Here is a 19,370-nt window from a genome sequence, read left to right as displayed (position 1 = left end):
GGAAAGCAGGAGATAGAAGACACCATGACTGAAGGATGGACAGCAACAAGTAAGGGAGTCAGTAAATAGTATCTGACAATATGAAACACATCTCAAGATGAAAGTCTGATGTTCGGCTCCCACTTCTAGTTGTTTTTTGTTTTTTTTCTGATCAAAATTGCAGTTAATTAGCCTGCTAAACTCCAGCTCTGTTCAAACTGTCTGGTAAGTAGGCACTACTTATTCTCTCACCAAGTATGCTTCATCAGCAGTGCTAGACAAGTAATGCAGTAAAGACACTTGCTGGTAATTTGGCACAGTTTGGAAACATAGCAATGACAGTGCTACAGCTAACGTGACTCAGTGATGTGGAACTGATTCTACAGAAAGAGTTGCAGGTTTCCTTCTTTTTCTTCAAGAAGAAAGATCTTACTAAAAAACTTAATGTTTCCTCTTAAACTTTCTGCTCCTGCTCTTTTTAGGTCAGATACTGGCCTCTGAACTTTTCAGGTACCTTCTCATGAAAGAATCTGTATTAGAAATTTCTATGACACGCAGTTAAGAAAAATACCTTCCTTACTCCCCCCAGATGCTTTCAAATGCTGCAACTTTCCAGGGTTAATACTGATCTGAAACAAGGATCCAAGAATGACAGTGAAAGAAGTGAAACAAGAGGTGTATAATTTGACAACTAGGACTCATGCCCCACGGCACCTCCTCCTTGGACGGAGAGGGCACAGTGCCCTCCCCCTCGTCTTCTGTCTAAGGTCACTGGTTTATCCTCCTCTTCCAGCTCCGCAAGAACTGATTGAACATGCATTGCGCTTGAGGTCAGAGTTCCAGCAAACAAAACCTTGACAGCATGTTTAAAAAACAAAAGCAGTTCCCCCTTCCTTACTCACTAAGACCTGTCACAGCAGGGTCCCACTGTGCTCTCCAGGGAGAGCTGTGAGGACTGACGCAGGAGCGGGCCTGTAGTGGGATCTACCATTGAGGAGGTCGGGAAGAGCTTGTACCAGCCGATTGCTAAAGTTGACAAATCCAGTTCTTCCAGGAGGACCCTGGCAACTCCCATGAAGTGCTTGCGCTCCATGCGTCCATAGTTTCCCCAGACTATCACCTTAGAAACAAGAGGGGGAACACAGTTAATCCTCCAACTTGCACACTTGCTTAGGAAGCACAAGTCTGATCAATCCTTCTTTCTACTTATCCAGCTTCCCAAGGCTTTACCAAGAAGAGCAGAAAGGTTTACCCTATCAACAGGTGATGTGAAGATTTGGCTGATGATTTTACTTTCTTCTTAAGCACAGTTTTACAAATCAATGTTATCAGACTTTCTATTTTCCCCCATGGAAAAGAGGTGATTGCAGACGTGGATGAGACACCGTTCTGCCGTTCTACCCAATGGCAGGGCCAGTGTGTGCCCAAAGTATCCTTGGAGCTGCAGCTCCAACACCTGGTTGTAAAACCTGGTCCTGGCACAGTAACGGGCCTTGGACACAATGAAAGGTAGCCCATGGGAAAGGGGCTCCTAACCTGGAAAAACACATCAACAAAAAAGGAGTGGGCAATAGTGTGGGTCAAGAGCCAACAGTTTGAGGAAAAGAGCACATGTTAACTTCTGCACTCAGAGATCGTGACACAGGGCTGATGGTGACAAGGCACGGCTACTCACCTGGAGAATGGTCAGGAGCCAAGAGTTGGCAAACAGGACTGGTGATGCAAGGGGCAAACATGGAGTGGCATGCAGGGGAAGCAGAACAGACTGCCAGAAAGGCTCACAGATGCAGAGGAAGGTCTAATGAAAGAGAGCTGGCAGAGGAGCAGAGAAAGCTGAATCACACTTACGACACGATGGAGACCAGCAAGTGGAACGACAGATGCAGTGAGGGTCATAGGCTTAGGCATGCTAAGGTCTGCACAGGACCCTACATGGCTCAAGACAAAGGTGATGACTGACTGCAGAGCGAGTCCTTGTTCTGACGAGGAGAGGATGAGTATGATGGGTTATGATGGTGACTACTGATCTCTGGCTAATTCTGACAGCTTCTTTCCCTGGGCTCCAAATAACCACAACATTACAATTTTCTGTAAAATGAGGTAGGAGAGCCAACGAATGTCAATTAAAAGACAAAAATTAACACTCTAGGTCCATATGACACGGAGCAAGCCACTGCAGAAAGTTGGTTTGGTGGAACAGCCACCAGCAGAGCGACAAGCTCCTCATTTTATTCTCTTGCAGTAAGTGCCTTTCCTGGCAGCAAGGCAGCAGGTAATGAAATCTATGCAAGACAAGAGCAGACCAAGCCAGGTCCCACCTAATTTCAGTCAAAAATGTGCAGTCTCATTGCAACAGGGGAAAACGCTTCTAATCAAGGTAAATGAGGAAGAGCTCACTAATGAGAAAGATCCAGCAGGTGAGCTGGCAATTCATGTACCAGTGGAGGTAAGCAACAGAAACTCATGGATTAATTACATCAGTATTACCAGAGGATTTTAGCCAGGTTTATTGGATGGAAATGATTTAGGTATGGATTAACAACGCAAATCACCCTTTGCTCTGGAAACATAGGTGTGGAACTGAAAATATGAGTGTGGCAGAAGATGTATGGCAGAAAAACAGGTAGAAAGAGGTAGGATATGTGACTGGGTGATTGCCAAAGCAGAGTGCTCTGAACACATATAAACACAGAAGAAAATCTATGCTGCAAGATTGTTTACCATTTATAGGTACTATCTATTGCCTAACTGGGTGGGGAAAAAATAATTAAAAAAATAAAAAACAATCTTTTCCTGGTTGGTGCTCATGTTACCTGGCAGAGCGTCAAATCTGAGTATGAAAAAAAGGTTTTCCTTTCCATTTGTTACGTTCAGATTGAGTGTATTTGTTTCAACGAAAACATTGGCTTTTTCTCATCTATGTTAATTATCCAGATCCCTTGCCAGACTTAGTATCTTCCAACAGAGATGGAAAAGAGAGATGGGCAGACCTGAGACTTGCTCATCTTACCTGTAATACTTTGCCCTGGGGGCTCTCAGCAAACAGTAACACCTGATTGTACAAAGGGTCTAATGATTTGCGAGCCACTTTTGTCTTCTTTTTCGCAATGCACACGCCATTCTCTAGCAGGTAAGCTTTGATGTAAGCAGCTGAAAAAATAAATACGGTCAAATGTGAAAAAATCTTCATGCTCACTTTAGAAAAGACAAGAGTGTTACATCTCGGGTATTTCTAAAGAAAGCATTTACAGCAGTGAAAAGATTTGCTCAACCAGCCTTATTTCCAATGCCACGTACAGGCTGCTTATTCCTGCAGAAGCCAAGCAGAATTAAAATTTGTCCTATTTACAAGCATCGCAGGAGGCTGGGGTTCAGCGAATTACTTTAGGAGGTGAAAGCAATACTACCTGGCAGTGTTTTGGAGCCGGGTTTGGGTGTCAATCCTCGAGCCTGAATGATATCCACTTCTAGCTGCCCATTTCGCTCTTGCAAGCCAATTTCCACGTCCCCTAAACCAAAATGTCAAAAGAGACAGAAGACTTTCAAAATAATACATCTGTGGGCTACCAAAACGTTAAAAGAAAAATCATCGTGTCATGCCTGCTATGAGCTGTACCAAACTGTAGGCCCCCAGTGCCTGATCTCCTCCTGCGTTACCCTGGAGCAGCTCTGCCGTGATTCAAGCCCGCATTTTCAGAAGCAATCTCAACTGTCAGCCCTCTAACATGGCTTTGGTGACTCAGTCTCATAATCTGCAGGGCAGCTGGCCTCTCATCTCTCCCAGACTGAAGCACCAAGAATTGCAGGCTGCTTTTTGCAATTATATTGGACCATAAGAAAATCCTTACAGAGTATGGTGGGCCTTAGAGAGCAAGAAAAACGTGAAGATGTGCAGGATGCATTTTTAGGATCTTGGCTGCGTTTTACTTAGTCTATGCCTTTCAGATGTGACAGAAGAAAGCAGAAAGCTGGTGTTCTCCTACTAACACCACATTTGCAGCCATCAGCAAAATTTTTCAGACAAGCTTACGTGATTTAACAGGGAAACGGAGCAGGAGAGTGGTAGATCAGCAGATGCTGGGCAGGTTATTAGGTGGCTTGTAGAAGCCATTACAGCCACATAACATCTTTGTGTTCCTTACCCATCGAAGTGGTGGCCAAGGTCTGACGCCCAACAAACTGTGCAGGGCCCATGCTCCCCAGGAAGTCACTAAACTGCCCAGCAGACGCCAAATGGACTCCACTGAAATTCAAGCTGCAAAAGAAATTGATTTTGGCAAGTGGTTAATTTGCAATTTAAAGCAACCCAGCAACAAAAGAACCAGATTTAATATATCTTTTAAATGAATGACATCTACAGAAGTCTTATTCCCTTGCAAAACTCACTGATTTCCGGGCAGTTTAGTTACATGGAATCCATTTAAAATCCCTTTCCTTGTACAAAAAACCCCCTAGCAATATTTGCAGTCACCAGTGGGTCAATACTTGTTTAAATAATTGTCTGTAAAGAAAATCTCTGTCACCTCTTCTAGGTAGCATTACAATCTAAGCATCTTCCTAGCAGAGCTTATAGGATCTCTCTTGGTAGCTGTCCCTTCCCAATCCTCATTTCTGAGGAGGAAATAATGCCTCTAGAGCAGCAGTTAAAAGTGAGATGAGGGATGCTGGCATCAATCCCCTTGGGACTCAATTCTGTATTTATTTATCTCACACACACACAGAGCAATGTATCTCCTTCTTGACCAGAGGGCCCTATCTCCCACCACTCAACACCAGAAGCATCCATCACATCTACTTCCATGACCTGGCCTGAAGTAATCACAAAGAGGAGCTGAATGCTGGTGCAAGGCTAAAGGAACACCACCCTCAAACACCAGCCATGCCTCTGCCGCAGTAACTGTGGCAAAAACAAAAGCTACTAGGGGGACACAGCCTCCCAATAGAGTCACCAAACACCTGAGGGTGGTCTACAGCACGGCTACTGGTCACTGCACTTGACACAGGTGAAGTAACAAAAAGGTGTCAAACACTGTGGTACACTGATACAAACCAGGATTCACCCAGTTCTACCCTGATTTACACAGCTGTTTCAGAAGTTGTAGGAAAATTTGCTGTGAATGGTAAGGAGGAGGCTTGAGGCCATCATTCGACACCTACGTTTGTCTCACAGGCATCTGCCAAACCACGACACAGCTGCCGAAACACGTCAGGAGCTTTGTGCCAGGGTACCCACGCTACCGCGGCAGGTTTTGCACTGCCTCCAGGGAAGCTGCTGCACACGAGAGTCAGGCACAATTACGAACCTCCTGCACTTTTCCAAACGCCCTTGGAGGATTACTCACCTAATGATACAGCTCCCTACTGCCCCAAATTCATTTCTTAGAAAGGATGCTGTAAGGAGGCTGCATGTTTGGTACAAGCAACGGTGGAGAAGAACCCTGCCTGCGGGGCGGGCTGGGAACCACAGGCTCACATGCAGCCCGAGTCAGCCACAGAGAGACACTGATTCATCCTCTGCAAGCCAGTTACATTTAAGAGTAAATTTTTAAACCCCATTCAGCCAGACGAGTGTTAATTTCAGGCTCAGATTTCAGCTCTCGCTAGCTATCTGGAGACCTGGTCTCAGTGTCATGGGAATATTTATTTAACCAGAGGAGGGATGAGGAAGCCAGCACACACACCTCAGCACCTCGCCACACATGGGACTAAAGAGGATGAGTCACCAGCACATGACCCCATGACAGGTTCACAGGGTGGCTCAGCTCAGCATGACGGGGGCACAGAATTAAATGGCCAGACTTTGCCACAGAGCACTGCACTTCCCCTCTGTGCTGACCTGGCTCTTTGAAAAACCTGGTTATTGCTGCTACACAGGGAGCTGCTGAGCCTTTCGCATGGAAAAATCTGTACTTGAGCTCTTTAAAAGTGTCACCTTTGTGGAAAGGGATGAAGGTGTCTTGGCACCCTGGGAGAAATGCTTGGGAGGGGCTCTGCACAGGGTGGATTTTCCTCAGTTCAGTGTTTTTTCATCCTGCATCCACTGCTTGCACAAACACTCCGGGTGATATTCTAAGATACAACAGAAGCAGCATGATTCATAACTGGCATGAATTGCAGAGAAGCTTCAGTCTTTTCTCAGTCTTCAGTGTCACCAGCTCCTCAGAGTCACAAGGCACATCTCCAGTGCCACCGTCCATCCAGGGGCCGCACTCTGCTCCCTGTGGATGCAGCTCCTGCCCCACTGCCCAACTGGGTGTGCAGGCCCCAATGGTGCAGCCCTATCTGGGGAGCAGCCCCCCAGCACAGGACCAGTGCAGAGATGGAGGATGTGTAACCAAGCTGCCAAGGACAGACTGTGCACAAAGAGACATCCCCAGGGCTGGTAAATCTGCAGGGACAGGGACATGTGATGGGGAAAGCAAGGCAAGAGGGAGTCCAGAGCCAAATGGGCTTTATCAGGCTCACAATTTGTCCATACAAGGAGGGAAGCAGCAAGCTCTGTGCCATGGGAGGACCAGTGAGACTCCTCAAGCCTGCTGGCTCAGGAATTTTGAGCTGCCCATAGAGAGGCAAAAAAGGATCAAAACTAGTGCTTAGAGAACCCAGAATAGTTCAAGAAAAAGGAGACCTGACAGAGAAAGACATAAGACTCAGCAGGAGATGAATGGATCGTATCAGCCAGAAGGTAAATGTTTTCTTTATTCTCAACACATGGAAGATAAATGGGCCAAGCTTGGGTCTCACTCCTACCCTGGGGAGTATGTGACCTGAACGAGCACGTAAATAACAAGCTGGCAAGACAACTCACAACTGTTCAGGGAAATGTTCTTGGCTACGCTCAAAACAGATGCTTAGGATCATTAACAAGATGCCTGGGACCAGGACAGCGGAGGGGAAGCTCAAGACTGAGCGAAGCCTTGCACTGTGAGAGCCCGCAGCACACCCAGAACCACGTCTCAGAGATCCCTCTCCAGGGTGAAGTCACAGAATTCACAGAATCTCAGGAGTTGGAAGGGACCTCCAAAGATCATCTAGTCCAACCCACACCAAGTCCAGCCTGCAGTGGGGACACAAAGCTGGGAGATCAACCCACAGAAACACTGCATGCTGCAGAACAGCAAAGAGAGACCCTTCTGGCCCCTGAATACTCAAAATAATTCATAAAATCTGCCACCAGCCCATTTCCCCTTACCTGCTGGAGGGAGAACTGCATTGAAGGCTGATGCCAAATATTCTTCTGTGTTTGATACATCCATGGGCAGAAACCACCCATGTTTTCATACGCCAGCTCATCACTCCTTTGGGCAATGCCGCTTCCGAAGGCTCTGCCCAGCAGCTGGGGGAGCTCAGGAGCAGTTGATGCTGCAGCCCACATCAATGACATAGAGCAAAATAGCAGAGAAGCATGAAAAACAGCCTTAAAAACCACAAGAGCTGTTGGGCTAAGGACGAACCAACAGCAACTGGACAGATTTACAGCAAAGCAAATGTTGCTGTTATCTCCACAGAGATTCAGAAGTCAGAGTGTTTGACCTCAAAATGCTGAATGCTCCTTAGCAAACTACAGCAAGAGGGCAGGACGTTGCTGCAGGGACACCAGGGCTGTGCTGCAAGCATGGACTCCTGCAAGGAGAGCAGTCGAGCTGCCGCTCGAATGAAACTGCTGCTGCTGTGTAGCACCAAGGCTGATCTTGAGAGGAACAGCAAAAGCCCACTTAAAAACACAGGCCAATGTCAAGACTCCATCAGCTTGGATAACAGCCTCAGTTAATAGGTTTACTAGCACGATATGAAGCTCTGTATCAGTTTAGACAGCTAATGTTCAGCATTGATGTTATATTTGACTGGGAAGGGAAGATGTAGGGAATTAATTCTTTAATAGATTATGCCATTAGCTGGTGGGACTGGCTGCTACGTTGCACAGAGGCTGACCTTTCGCAGTGCTGCCTTATTAGACATTAGAAGTAGCAGCTCTAAATCAGGCTCCTTGGCTTTGACTGATTCCTGGACATGTATTTGGGTATTGCCAATAACCCTGGAATGGAAACTATTTCTGTCTGGAAAAATCATAAGCCACCTCCAAGAAAGCCATTGCTTCTCCCTGGAGAAGAGAGGGAAGGGGAAAATAAAACTGCAGAAATTTAGTATGTGAATGTGGATTAAAAACAGCAGGAACCATTTAGCAGCATTGGCTAAATTTAGGATGCTCAAATCCAGCTCAGTGAGCTCTGTCTGTCAAGCTCTCATAGAGAAGCTGGGATGCTGAGGTGAGGGGGCCGCGTACAGTGTGGTTCCGAGTTGGTGGGACAGACCTTCCCCATTCACTCACTTGTTTTTCCTGCAACCGCAGCAGGGAGGAAAAGAGCTCCAGGGACCACTGTGACTTATTTCAGGTCATAAAACACAGCCCTGGTGCTCCCAAGAGCCCTCTCCTGCCACTCCACCACATGCTGCACACTCAGCAGACTTTTCTTGTCTGGTCTCTGAAGAAACTGAGCTATTTCTCACCTGCCTTTGATTCAGCAGCCAGCTCTCCAGCTGCACCACCACACACTGGATCTGCTGGCAGGGAGCCCTGCTCCCAATGGGATCTGCTGCAGGTGACAGTGACACCTCCAGCCTGGGTGACAGCCAGCAGATGGGTTTCCCATGCACTGGAGCAACGCTGGAAAGTCCTTCCCCTCCCAAATATGCCTCTCCCTGAAGGGGAGAAAAAATGCTACAACCTGGTTATCACCAATACAAGATGTCTTTTTTATTGCAAACTAAAAAGAAGTGCTAAAAATAGCTGGAGGAATAAAGAGGGAGCATTTTGCAGCTGACTTGCAAACAGCAACTGCCATAACCAGCAGTGCCCTGGGGAGTGGGGCTGCGGCAGGACCACCCCATCGTGCTGACAAGCAGCCGCACAGAGGAGAGTAACAGGTGACACTTGTCAGCCTTTTGTCTAAAGGGCACAAATCCTCCACTGAGTGAGGGCAGCACAGCCTTTTGAAGACGAAAGGGAAATTAATTATGTCTTCTCTGGCCCTCTGCTTTTCCTAATCGTGATTCATGGGCTCTGCTTCGCCTCAGCTGAATGAGAATGATCTTAATGAAGTTAAAGAGTATGGGGTTTGCTGTGGAATTGGTTTTAAGTTGAATGGGACCCTGCTATTGACCTGAAGGCAAAGCACAGGGAGGTCAGTGACACCTCTGGGGTGTCAAGGATAAATGAAGGACATTTTGCTGGAGGACCTGCAAACATGGCCCCTGTCTGTAGGTAAGGCAGCAGAGCAGAGGCAGCATCAGGATCACATTCTGGTGGCTATGGATCCTGGGGTTTCCGAGCCCGCTGACATCGAGCAGCATCAGCAGGAACCCCCACACATTTGTTTTATTCGCACAGGTACCAGCTCAGCACAGGCTGCAAAACCCATGTCAGACACACAGATAAAACAGCCAGTTTGGAGCCCAAGCTGCCCCAACACAGCCACCACGCTGTGCTGAAGGCACGGCAGCAGGGACAGCCCTGGGACAGCAGAGGACAACGGCCGTGCTGCAGTCATGTGGACACCCACGAGAGGGAGACAAGTCCCCGCCACAGCGGCCAGGAGAGCCCTGAGCCTGGCCCCCAGCACTGCCCGTATGCAATCCCCATGCAGAACATGTCCCTGCTCACCATTGCTGCCTTCGTGAAAAAGGTGACTGCATAAAAAGCTGATTTCGTTTGTGACACGTTGATATGCAGAATAAAACCGTGTGTTCACTCAGTCTTAGGAGCCATGTGCTCAAACTGGGGCTGAGAGTGCCTAGACGTCCTTCTTTTTAAACACAACATTCATAATCCTGATTATTTAGGAAATCTGCACAGCAGTCTCTGAAGACTGTGCTCCTGTGCTGCACGCTGTAGGTCAGGGCATATGCAATCTGTCTTGTGTCTGTCTTGTGTAATTTCAGAGTGGCTTAAAGGCTCTTTGCCAGCTGCTTGCTTCTCTGCTCTCTCAAGGTAGCAGCATTTCCTGACCTACCCATTGCAAAGATCCGTGCCCTTCCTCTCCATGAGCAAAGCATCGAGGAGTTGGTTCCTTCACGGCAAGGTCACTTTTCTTCAGATATATTCAAATGGAGAATTAGCTTTTCAAAGTTTGCTTGTAAACTGATCAGGATTTGAATGCTCAAGTGGACAAAGCTGATTTCAATATAAAATGGTATAGAGAAAATTCAGACCACCTGCACTGATCCCTCTCACAGCACATACACGGCTCTGCTCAGCCTCTTCCACCCCCCCACCAGTCATTTGCTGCACATTAGCATGCAGAGTGTGTAACGGCACAGACACATTTAGGGAAAACATATCATTAATTTCTTTTCCTGTCCGTGCGGAGTTTGTCTGACCTCTTTTCTAAATCTATTTTCAAATTGCTTCTGGGACTCTGTATGCCAGGTATACCATTATGCTGCTACAAATGTCTGCAGAATCAGCTTGTCAAAACCTCACAAAACTCGCAGGAAATACGGTAAGAAGGCATCTCCACAGCTCACTGAGCCCACGCCCCAGCCCCACGGTCAGACCAGCTTTATTTACATCATTCGTGGCAGCTGCTTGTCTAACCTGTTCCTAAAGTCCCTCCCTAGAGAATTTATTCCTGTGCTTTGCTTTACTTTTTCCTTCCAAATCTTTTTCCAGTTCCTCCTCTTTGCACATCACTTGTCAACACCATTTGTCAGTTATCAATTCGAAGCACAAATCAGCATATCTCTTTCTGTTTGCCCTCAACACAGTACTTTTAATTCTGTCTTACAAGACTCTGGGACTGGTCCTGATTGCAACAGCTTGCAATGGACACACTCTGGCTCTGTCTGTGCAGAAGAAACGCAGAGCGAGGTACTAATCTCCTGCTCCCTTCACAGGCTGGGTTAACACCCTTTTGTTGAGGAGCTCTGTCAAGATGAGGGGCTTTCTGAGAAGATTTTTGTGTGTGTCCCCCCTTGGACCACATCCCCACGACTGCCTCTCTATTGCACTTGCACATCTGCAGAGCTGCACTGCTCCACTGCTGCAGGTCCAGCCAGGTGGGGCAGCGGTGAAGCCAGACAGCTTCAACGCAGCCACCCCCTGGCACACCCAGACAACAGTTATTTTCAGAATATAACATTTTGTCTTGTGCTTTTCATGGATTTATTCACACTATCCACACAACCGCCTCTATGTGCCATCTACTCAAGCCTTTAGAAGCAATACACTCTTTAAGAAGTGCTCCCCTGTGTCTAGTACATACATGGGATGTGTCGGGGCCCAGGGTTCAGAAATTATTCTGTGCTTGTAAATATTTTCTAAAATACTTTTTTTGTCCTCTTAGCACATAAAGTTGTAATTAATAAGCTGCCTAAACACAGCCATGCAACTGAATGGTTTGACTTGCACAACTGAAGTAACAAATTTGCTATGACACCGCATCTGGAATATTGTGTCCAGTCCTGGGCCCCTCAGTTCAAGGACAGGAACTGCTTGAAAGAGTCCAGCAGAGCCACAAAGATGATTGAGGGAGTGGAGCATCTCCCTTATGAGGAGCGGCTGAGGGAGCTGGGTCTCTTTAGCTTGGAGAAGAGGAGACTGAGGGGAGACCTCATTCATGTTTATAAATTTGTAAAGGGCGAGTGTCAGGAGGAAGGAGCCAGGCTTTTCTCTCTGATGTCCAATGACAGGACAAGGGGCAATGGCAGCAGGCTGGAGCATAGGAGGTTCAACCTGAACATGAGGAAAAACTTTTTTACTGTAAGGGTGACAGAGCACTGGACCAGGCTGCCCAGAGAGGTTGTGGAGTCTCCTTCTCTGCACACATTCAAAACCCGTCTGGACGTGTTCCTGTGCGACCTGGTCTGGGTGATCCTGCTCTGGCAGGGGGGTTGGACTGGATGAGCTTTCGAGGTCCCTTCCAACTCCTAATATTCTGTGATTCTGTGATTTAATGCATAGCTAAGTTCTCTAGGTGTCTTTAAAAACCAGGGACAGCCACACATACTTTCTTCATCCAGAAAAAAGGAGGGGGAGATCTTCTGAGACTGATAACATATTTAATAGTTATTTTATTTGAGCATTAAAAAACCCCATCATAACTCCAATTTCAGGGAGCGGGAATGAACTGTATAACAATCACACTCATCCATACTGCATATTAAGGTCTTTCAAATCACATCTTACATGCACAAGCCAAGTAGGTATCCATCAGCTAAGGAGGAAAGCAGAACTGGTTGATTTAATGTCTACTGCCCCTATCTTTAAAATATTTATAGTGCACGAAGAACTATTAATGCAATAGGCATCCGACTACATTGTCAGCGGATCGAGGACACAGCCCCTTACCCTGTCAAAGTCGATGTGAATGCTGCAGGAGCCTTCACTTCGGCTGGAAAGGTTTTCTGTGAGCACCTATCCCTGCAGAACCAAAACCCAGGACAACCCCAGCAACTGCGCACCTCTGCTCTGCCTGGCAATACCCGAATCTCTGCCTCTCAACAAGCTCCGTTTCCCTCCTGGCCACTCCACTTTCTGCAGCATTTTTAGCACTGTGACGTGCTGTCTTATGTGCTGTAACACACTGTACTCCGCTTGCGTATCCGCTTCCTTCTGCTGTATGAATTCTGCCACCTAAACAGAGCTATAAAAACTGTGCAGTGAATTATGTACAAAGACCTACCAGCCTAGCTCCGTTTTTAGCAATCGCAAGTCATCGCAGATGCATTGAATAAAAGATAGCTACCTGCCTTCAGCTACCACCTTCACCTGTTCCCAAGAGGTTGCTGAAGGTGGAATTCACTGTATTTACTGCTGTAACTACATCTCTCAATGCAGCATCCTCTCTGAGCTGCGCTGGTCAAGCTGAACAGCACAAAAAGATGTGCTGGTGCTGACCAATTTCTAGGTGTATTACAGAAACACTCTCCATGCTTTTCCTGGTTTCCATCTTAAAAGGCCTTGATTTCCTTATACCCTGAGCTATATTAGAATCACAGAATGGTTTGGGTTGAAAGGGACCTTAAAGATAATCCAGTCCAACCCCCACATTTCATTATATTTCAATTTTCTCTCTATATATATATTATATTACATTTTGTTAACAACACATTTCATTATACTTTTTAAAGGGACTTGGATTAAAGGAGACCATCAAAGATAATTTGCTTATAAAAGAGTCTAGAAGTCCCCCAGCTTTGGATATCAAAAAAGAGACATCCAGTGAATAGCTATGTCATGCATCTCTTGAATGGTGTGCTTAGGAATCAAGTCTTTTGGCAATTCTTGAATGACAGTGGTTAATTTTTGGTGAAGGAAAGTGAATTTTCACATGGCCAGACGGTCACAAGCCAGGCCAGTATTTTCTCCAGCTTCCTTTTAGTAATTGCTCCATAGTGAAGCAGAAGGGCAGATACCTCCCTCAGCTGAAGTCCCAGCATTGGTTTACATCATCCCAGTATGCACAGCTGGTGAAGTGGTGCAATCTGTAGCTTGCAAGAAGAGCAGGAGACAGAACAAAGCTGAGAGGTGTGAGGTGCCCATGCCAGTGGCATATGTGTCAGGCTGTGTCCTGCTTCCAGCCCCTGTCACAGTGGTGGCTGAAGGCAGGGCTCAGGCTGGTGCTGCTCTCACGATGGGAAATGACAGATCATATGGCTAACCACAAGATACTTCCTTGCTGGACAGGCAGACTCATCTCAGGTAATACAAGAACAATCCTTTAAGTCTTTGCTAGTCCTCATCTGCTGTTTCTCTATGGTAAAAACCACCTTAGCTCTCCATAACTTGATCATCTCAGCAATAGCCAGCAAGAACAAAGCTGACAAGTACCACTTAATAGGGATGATGGCAGCCTTTTGTTCCAGGTCCATTTTTGTCTTTCTGCTCTGTTTTCAGAAAGAAAAGTGGTTGGCAGGAATAAGTTACACACAAGTCCAGAATCTATTGCTTTCTGAACACTGTACATGGTCTCACGCAGCTGCAGCAAAACCCAGCCAAAACAAGATGTAGGTTGTGCAAGAGCCAGGATGGAGCTGGAGCTCTCTGCTGAATCTCAGGGGGTTGTTTGTGAGTTATTCCTATATACGGAATTTTATCCTTGCAGTAATCTTGATGTCCTGAGACTACCCAGTAGGCACTTGTTACAGTGGGTAACTGACCTCTCATGCAGATTTTTAAGTACACATAAAAGAAAGTACTCACTACTGCGGAGATTTGTAACCAGTTCCAAGACTGATCTGGATGAATTATGAATGGAAACATCTCTGTGCATGAAAGCACAGCCAACTTGCCAGCAGCAGACCTGTCCACTGATTACAGGAAGATGACAACAAGGTTAAGAGAGCACATCACTTCCACAGCCTGTCCAAAGGCAGACTGTAGCCAAAAGGTTCCCCCAAACAAGGAAACAAAATAAAGCAAAACCTTGAGGTGAAAGATCACCCCATAATAACAGGTAAGTCCTAGAAAGCATAAAGAGTCCAAGAGCCAGTCTGTTGTGAAGAACAACTTGGAAGACACAGCGAGGCCTTGACAGATGGTGTCCCTGGTCCTCACTGCAGCACACAACCGAGTCTGGCTGCAGCACTTGTATGCATCACGCTTGGCACCCGCACAGGGCAGTGAGAGCGTGAGTGAAACCTAGAAGATGAGCGACTGAAAACAGTTTTGTTTGGAATAAATATCACTGTTCCCTTCTATAAGGTCTCACATTGAGTTTATTATATTAATTTCCTACACTACTGCACAACCACTGAGCAATATAAAAGCTGGGTAATAGGGTTGGAGGACGTTCTGTATGGCAAAAAATTAAATGCAGCAGCGCGTTGATATAGTCAGCAATTACTGGCATGCTATATGAGCTTAAATTTCAGAAGACACATCCTTTAGACCAACCTTCAGTATATTTCATCTTCAGGTAATACTCAAAAGGGGGTATTATCTTGAAGGAGGGCCCAATATATCTGAGGAGGAGCGTATCTCTATGTAACGAGCCTCTCCATAAAAACATCTTGATTTCATGCACTGTGGTATTCACATGAAAAGCAGCCTTGTTCACAATCACGCACTACAGAAAATTCTTCGACTGCAATGCTTTGCACTGGCACTGAGCAGCTGCAGGAAGCTACAGCTCACTGCAACAAAGATGAAAGCAGTCAATCAGCATCCCTTTAAAAGCACATTTTTGTGACTGAGAGCAGGTATTTAAGACCTTTCATAGCAAAGTTTCACCAAATCTTTGATCATTTCACTGTGCCATCTTTGGAATTTGTCCTTTTAGTCCTTAAATTGAAAAGGATTATAAAAACATATGGAACTTAAGAAACAAGCCCTCTTGGAAGATGAGGTTTTGAATACATTTTCTTCTCTATGAGAAGATGCATGGGTAGGAAGAAGCAGGGCAACCTCATCTTGCTGAAAACCGGGTTTTTGACAGTCACTGGTGAAAACCGTCTCTGACCTAGGAGTATCTGCATCAGTCAGAAACCCAGCATTACAAAGAAAATAAACTTGCCACAGCTAACACAGTTATATGAATCTTCATTTTGCTTCCCTGGGAACACAGCTACAGCAAACAAGAGAGGTCACGAGAAATCTGATTTAGGAGAATGCATTTCTGTCCCTCAAAGCTATTCCCCAAACACTTCCTTTCTTTGCTGCAGGAAAAGAAAGCAGAGAAACTCCCCTCCCACCATGCTTCAAGAGAATAGAGCCCTCTTTGCGCTCACAGCCCTGTTTGCTTATCGCTGGTGGCTCAGACCGAGAGCTGTGATTCCCATCGGCTTTCCCGAGGAGATCAATTATCCTGCCTAGGAACAAAGCGTCCAGGAGCCACTTATCACACTTCTCTGAGAAGTGAGAGGAGAAACCATCCCATCCTTGGCAGAGGGGCCAGCAAGGATGCTCTGGCAGCATTCAAGGTTGGAATACAAAATGTTATACTTCTTCTAATAAAGACATTTGGATGGCAAGACAGGATTTTTCTTTCTTTGTTGAGCTGATAGCTACACCCCGCCTGCCTTCAGGGTGAAACAGCACTTGTACGAGTGCAGTATTTTGTTGGCAGAAATATTCTCTCTCCAGGAAAGTCCAATCAGAGCAGCCAGTGTATGCAATGACAGGACACAGACCTTTCAGAGAATTATACCCCTTTCCAGGAGGGTAAGCTATGTAAATATAAAAAGGAAAGAATTCTGCTCCACACAAAAGCGGATTCTTGCCCTGCCTTGCCAAGGGACTGAACTTAATCACTAATCCTCTGCATCGCGCAGTGGAGGCAGAACTCCAAGTCACAGGGCTGTGGTGGTGTAGCAGGAATATTTCCCTGGAGACAGCAGCTCACAGAAGAGATAAGGTACATCCCAGCTTTGGAGTGACAAGATTGCTATCGCAGCCTGTGCCTCATTACTATTTCCAACCTTCAGCACAGATCTAGGATGCCTTTCCAGGATTGGCCTACTTCTAAAGCTAAAGAAAGTCTCTCTTAATTTACAGCCTGTTACTTATTTAACACTAGAATTACAGTAATTGAGAGTGCTTTTGGATTATGCTAGCATTTTAGCAGTTCAGTGTACTTGGAATACCACATAGGACTACAGAGCATGCAGAGTGATGCCAAGCGCAGTACTTGGCTTACACAGAGCTTGTTTTAGGTATACAAACATTCTGGCCTCATAACTAGAAGCATGGAATCTGATAGTATATATTTCCCCGTTTTTTAAATACTGGGGATTTTTTTCCTCCAAATATTCCCATGAATGGTCATCTTAATAAAATGGGGATAATCTCCATATATGGCTTCAAATAGTGGAAATATAAAAATGAGAATTGGAGACAAGTCAGCCCCCAAAGTTCTGGCCTAAGGATCCCCTGCTTTGCATTCTGGTAGAAAGCCTAAGTGCAGCAAAATGCCTTATAACTTTTCATGGGGTGAAAAAACATTTATAAAGTACATTCTTTTAGGAGACTAACTCAGGTGAAGCATAAAATAGCTTGTTACCAAAAGTACAGACAGGTTTCTAAATACAACTTTTGATATCAGAAGGATTATTTTGCTGCTTGCATCCTTTTCATCACGTTGGCACTTCCCCCCCCAAACCAAAAGGCAATTTTGAAACTGGGGAGATAGAGAACTACTGCAACATTAAAGACCACTGGCTTATAATTTATTACTTGTAATGAGCCTCAGCTATTCACCCCAAATTATTCTTCTACAGGCAAAGCAGTTAAAAGTAATGGTTATCTGCTTCAGCTCAGAATAATGAGGACACTAAAAAGTACATAAACAGCTAGAGTACATGCCAGCCATGCAGAGAGATCCGCTCTAATTGAATGGGCAGCACACCTGCAGCACAGGCAAATCGGACAAATACATCACCTATCATGCTGGAGGAAAATTAAAAGGTATAAGAAGAACAGTGCATCCCACAAGTGACCAGCCAGTTCCCTTTCAATGACTTACTTTCCCTCTGATCCATAGCTGTTCATGCTGTCCTCAATAGACTCGTGGCTGGCTTGACGGACGGTCCGGCTGGGCATTTCGACAGCCAGCCCAGTTTCTGTGCTCCTTTGGATGGCTCCTTTCAGTCTCCGACCATCTCCATCTGAAAACAGAAGGGGAGAAAAGACAGTCAGCTCTAGTTCCCAGAGCCTTTTGCAATTACAGAGTCTAGGAGACACAGAGAAGGCCTCTCAGAAGATCAGCCTGGCATCCAGCAGCCAGGCAGTACTTCACTCCCACACTGTTTTATTACTCAACCCTGCTCCATCAGCAGCTCTCAGTCATCTCTGGAACAAACCCAGTGCTCCAGCAAGCCAGGGCCCAGCAGAAACTCAAAACATCCATACCACTCTACCTACTCCAACCATTGGTACCAATTAATTACACATCGAGTGTGGGTGCATGCAGGCACACAGGCTGCCTATACATGGAGCTATCCACTTTGGGAACACAGCAGCAGTAACGGGCAGAGCTGGAGGTGTACAGCCTGACCATGCCTCGAAACATTTCCTAAAGCCCATGCTGCTGCTGGGACTGTGTGGAGCAGCAGGGAGTCACAGCTCCTGGTGAGCATCAAGAGAGTGGAGGGGAATAAAAGGCCAGGCAGCCCTGAGGTGCTGTGAAGGCAGTGACCCTACCAGATGGCCCATAGCGGAGCAGCTGGGCACAGCCAAAACGTTCCCTGGTGGCACCTGGAATGGCACCAGCAGTGGAAAGCCCCGGAGAGGACCATTCCCCTTCATACACACCCTCGGCCAGAGCGCAAAGGGAATAAGCAGGTTCTGTTTCCTCTTGGGTGCAGTCTTCCAGGGCCCAGCCCTCTGAAATTAACAGCTGCTATTTTCATCCTCCATCCCTAGCAGTCTGTTTCTCAGAACAAACCATGTTATGTAATGAATAAGTAATGAATACCATTACTATTAATTGCTTTAGCTGCTGCTAGGAAGCTCCAGATTTCATCCCACGTATAGCACTCAGCCTGAAACACATCTGCTGTGAGATTTCTGAACAAAGTAGAATTATCTAAATCCTTTAAAGGTGCTCATCCATTAACCTGGATTCAGGTAACGAACGCACCAGCTTTTTGAGTACCACCCTGGAGAAGCAGTGACCCAGTTACTGAGTCTGGAGAACTCAGGTTCCTCAAATACTAAAGAAAATAAGTCTTTCCTGACTACTTTGGAAATATATCTGTAAGAATCTGTCTAAAATACACAGAACAGTTATTTGTGTAGCAAGCTGCTTGACCTGAAATACTTTTCTTTAGATCCTGGTGTGAACAGGTACGTTAAAAAAACCCCAAACAGTAAGTTCCTATCCTACTTCTCAAATTATACCTAGACTGAAATGCAAAGACTAAAGTTCTCCTATGAACACAGCCTGTAAAGTCCCTTCTCCTCTGGTATCATGAGGTTTCCAGCTGGGTAAATGTTGGCCCCAGGGCTCTGTACCAGCCGCTGTCCCCACATATGGTGCAGCTTGTGTCTGCATGTCCCTATGGGCTGAGAGGACAGAATATGCATGTTCTGGGTTAACGTTAACTACAGCTTGTGTGGTTTGTGTGCCTAGAGCAACACATGAAGCACATTGTATAAATCAGGAAGTGACACAAATGTAAAACATTTTTAACTGCCTTCAAAATGCAAACCTTCAGGCAGGAATAATAACATAGGCATCAATAAAAGCAAAGCCTCGTGAAACAGCCTCACCTACTTCCTCAGCCACTGCAGAACAGTTGCCTTTGATGCACCTTGTACAGCTTGCAGGAGCCTCTGATGGGCTTTCTAGGCTCCTTTCAGAGACCATCCACAGCCTTGCAGGTCCATTTAATTTGTCTCACATTGACCTCCACCAACAATCTCTTGGTCATCTACATCCACCAATGCCCATCCC

General features: G+C 46.0%; 1 protein-coding gene across 1 annotated transcript; it reads right to left on the bottom strand.

The window, feature by feature from the left end:
• Positions 1-880: 880 nt before the first annotated feature.
• Positions 881-17,577, bottom strand: RIMS4 (regulating synaptic membrane exocytosis 4). Its single transcript, XM_010193717.1, has 5 exons — positions 17,439-17,577; positions 4,122-4,234; positions 3,387-3,488; positions 2,990-3,129; positions 881-1,099 (listed from the first exon to the last, which is right to left on the bottom strand). The coding sequence occupies exons 1-5, from the start codon at positions 17,513-17,515 to the stop codon at positions 881-883; spliced, it is 651 nt and encodes a 216-aa protein (XP_010192019.1). The 5' UTR covers positions 17,516-17,577.
• Positions 17,578-19,370: the final 1,793 nt, after the last annotated feature.

Source organism: Mesitornis unicolor, unplaced genomic scaffold (assembly GCF_000695765.1).
Source record: "Mesitornis unicolor isolate BGI_N332 unplaced genomic scaffold, ASM69576v1 scaffold50561, whole genome shotgun sequence".
Lineage (NCBI taxonomy): Eukaryota > Metazoa > Chordata > Aves > Mesitornithiformes > Mesitornithidae > Mesitornis > Mesitornis unicolor.
The sequence above is the reverse complement of the archived record's forward strand: the minus strand, read 5'-3'. Positions and strand labels throughout refer to the sequence as shown.